The sequence below is a fragment of the Arachis ipaensis genome, chromosome B5 (genome assembly GCF_059453495.1).
Source record: "Arachis ipaensis isolate K30076 ecotype BB chromosome B5, ASM5945349v1, whole genome shotgun sequence".
Classification (NCBI taxonomy): domain Eukaryota; kingdom Viridiplantae; phylum Streptophyta; class Magnoliopsida; order Fabales; family Fabaceae; genus Arachis; species Arachis ipaensis.
The window spans coordinates 20,861,419-20,862,750 of record NC_142440.1 but is presented as its reverse complement, the minus strand read 5'-3'; the positions used below and the strand labels follow the sequence as shown (position 1 = coordinate 20,862,750).

The window sequence follows — 1,332 nt, the reverse complement described above, 5'->3', positions numbered from 1 at the left end:
TCTTGATTGCCCAACTAGATGGAACTCAACTTATTTGATGTTAGAAACTGCTTTGTTGTATAAAGCTATTTTTCCTAGGTTAAGGCAGAAGGAACCCCAATATAAAACTGTGCCAAGTAATGAGGAATGAGAACTTGCGAAGGAAATTTGTGATAAGTTGAAGTTGTTTTATGATGTTACTCAACTGTTTTCTGGGTCTAAATTTCTGACTGCTAATCTTTATTTTACTCTAGTTTGTAAAATAAAAGTGTCATTGGATGAATGGGAAATTTCTACTAATCTGTTAATTGCTAATATGGCATCTATATGAAGAAGAAATTTAAAAAGTATTGGGATGAAATTCATGGCATTATGGGTGTTGCTGCTGTTTTAGACCCTAGGTACAAGATGGTTGGGGTTGAGTTCCAATTTAAAAAAATGTATCCAGATCCAACAGAATGCTCCAAGCAAGTTGATAGAATTCATCAGTTGTGTAATGAGTTGGTTAATGAATACACTCAAAAAATGAGTTCTGATGTGTCACATGTCAGTGTTGGTGTTGGTACAAAAGAAGTTAATGAAAGTGGAAATGCAAGTCTATTTGGGGGTGATGATTATATGGTGTATCTTAAAAGAAGAAAAATGACAAGGAGTTCATATGTGAATGTTGAGTTTGATCATTATCTTGAGGAGGAAATTCATCCTCAAAATGATCCTAATTTTAATGTTTTTAAATGGTGGAAGAACAATCAGATGAAATTTAAAGTTCTTGCAAAAATAGCTAAGGATATATATGCTATTCCGGTGTCCACTGTTGCCTCTGAATCTGCTTTTAGTACAAGTGGTCATGTAATTTCTCCTCATCGCGCAAAGTTCAAACAAGACATAATTGAAGCTTTGATGTGTGGCCAAAGTTGGTTGTGGGCACCTTTGGGAAGTAAAGGTGATATATTGATTAATCTTCATTTATGTTAGTTTTTTAGATAGTACCAATTAATTTGCTAATTGTTCCATCTTTTGATTTTTAGGTTTAAATCTTGATTTGCAAACTTTTAATGATGATGAAGATGTTGAAAGTGATCAAGAATAAGGGTTGAAGATTTTTTTATATCTAATATTGTAATTTCTTTATTATGGTGTTAAATTTGTAGTGATCTAATACTTTTTTTTTAATTTCAAGTTATTTGAGCTAATGACATTGTATGAATTTTATGTTTGTATTTTAATTTATTTATGAATTTTAAGTTTTTGTTTTAATTTAGATATGAATATGTAAAAATTAAAATATTTAATTTTTATAGGGGCGGGTACCTGCAAGGGCGGGTTCGGGTATTGTAATTTACTACCCGCGGG

General features: G+C 31.5%; 1 protein-coding gene across 1 annotated transcript; it reads left to right on the top strand.

The window, feature by feature from the left end:
* Positions 1–306: 306 nt before the first annotated feature.
* LOC148563558 (zinc finger BED domain-containing protein RICESLEEPER 1-like) lies at positions 307–1,069 on the top strand. The gene is made up of 2 exons (XM_088486850.1): positions 307–922; positions 1,008–1,069. The coding sequence occupies exons 1-2, from the start codon at positions 307–309 to the stop codon at positions 1,067–1,069; spliced, it is 678 nt and encodes a 225-aa protein (XP_088342976.1).
* The last annotated feature ends 263 nt before the right edge of the window (positions 1,070–1,332 follow it).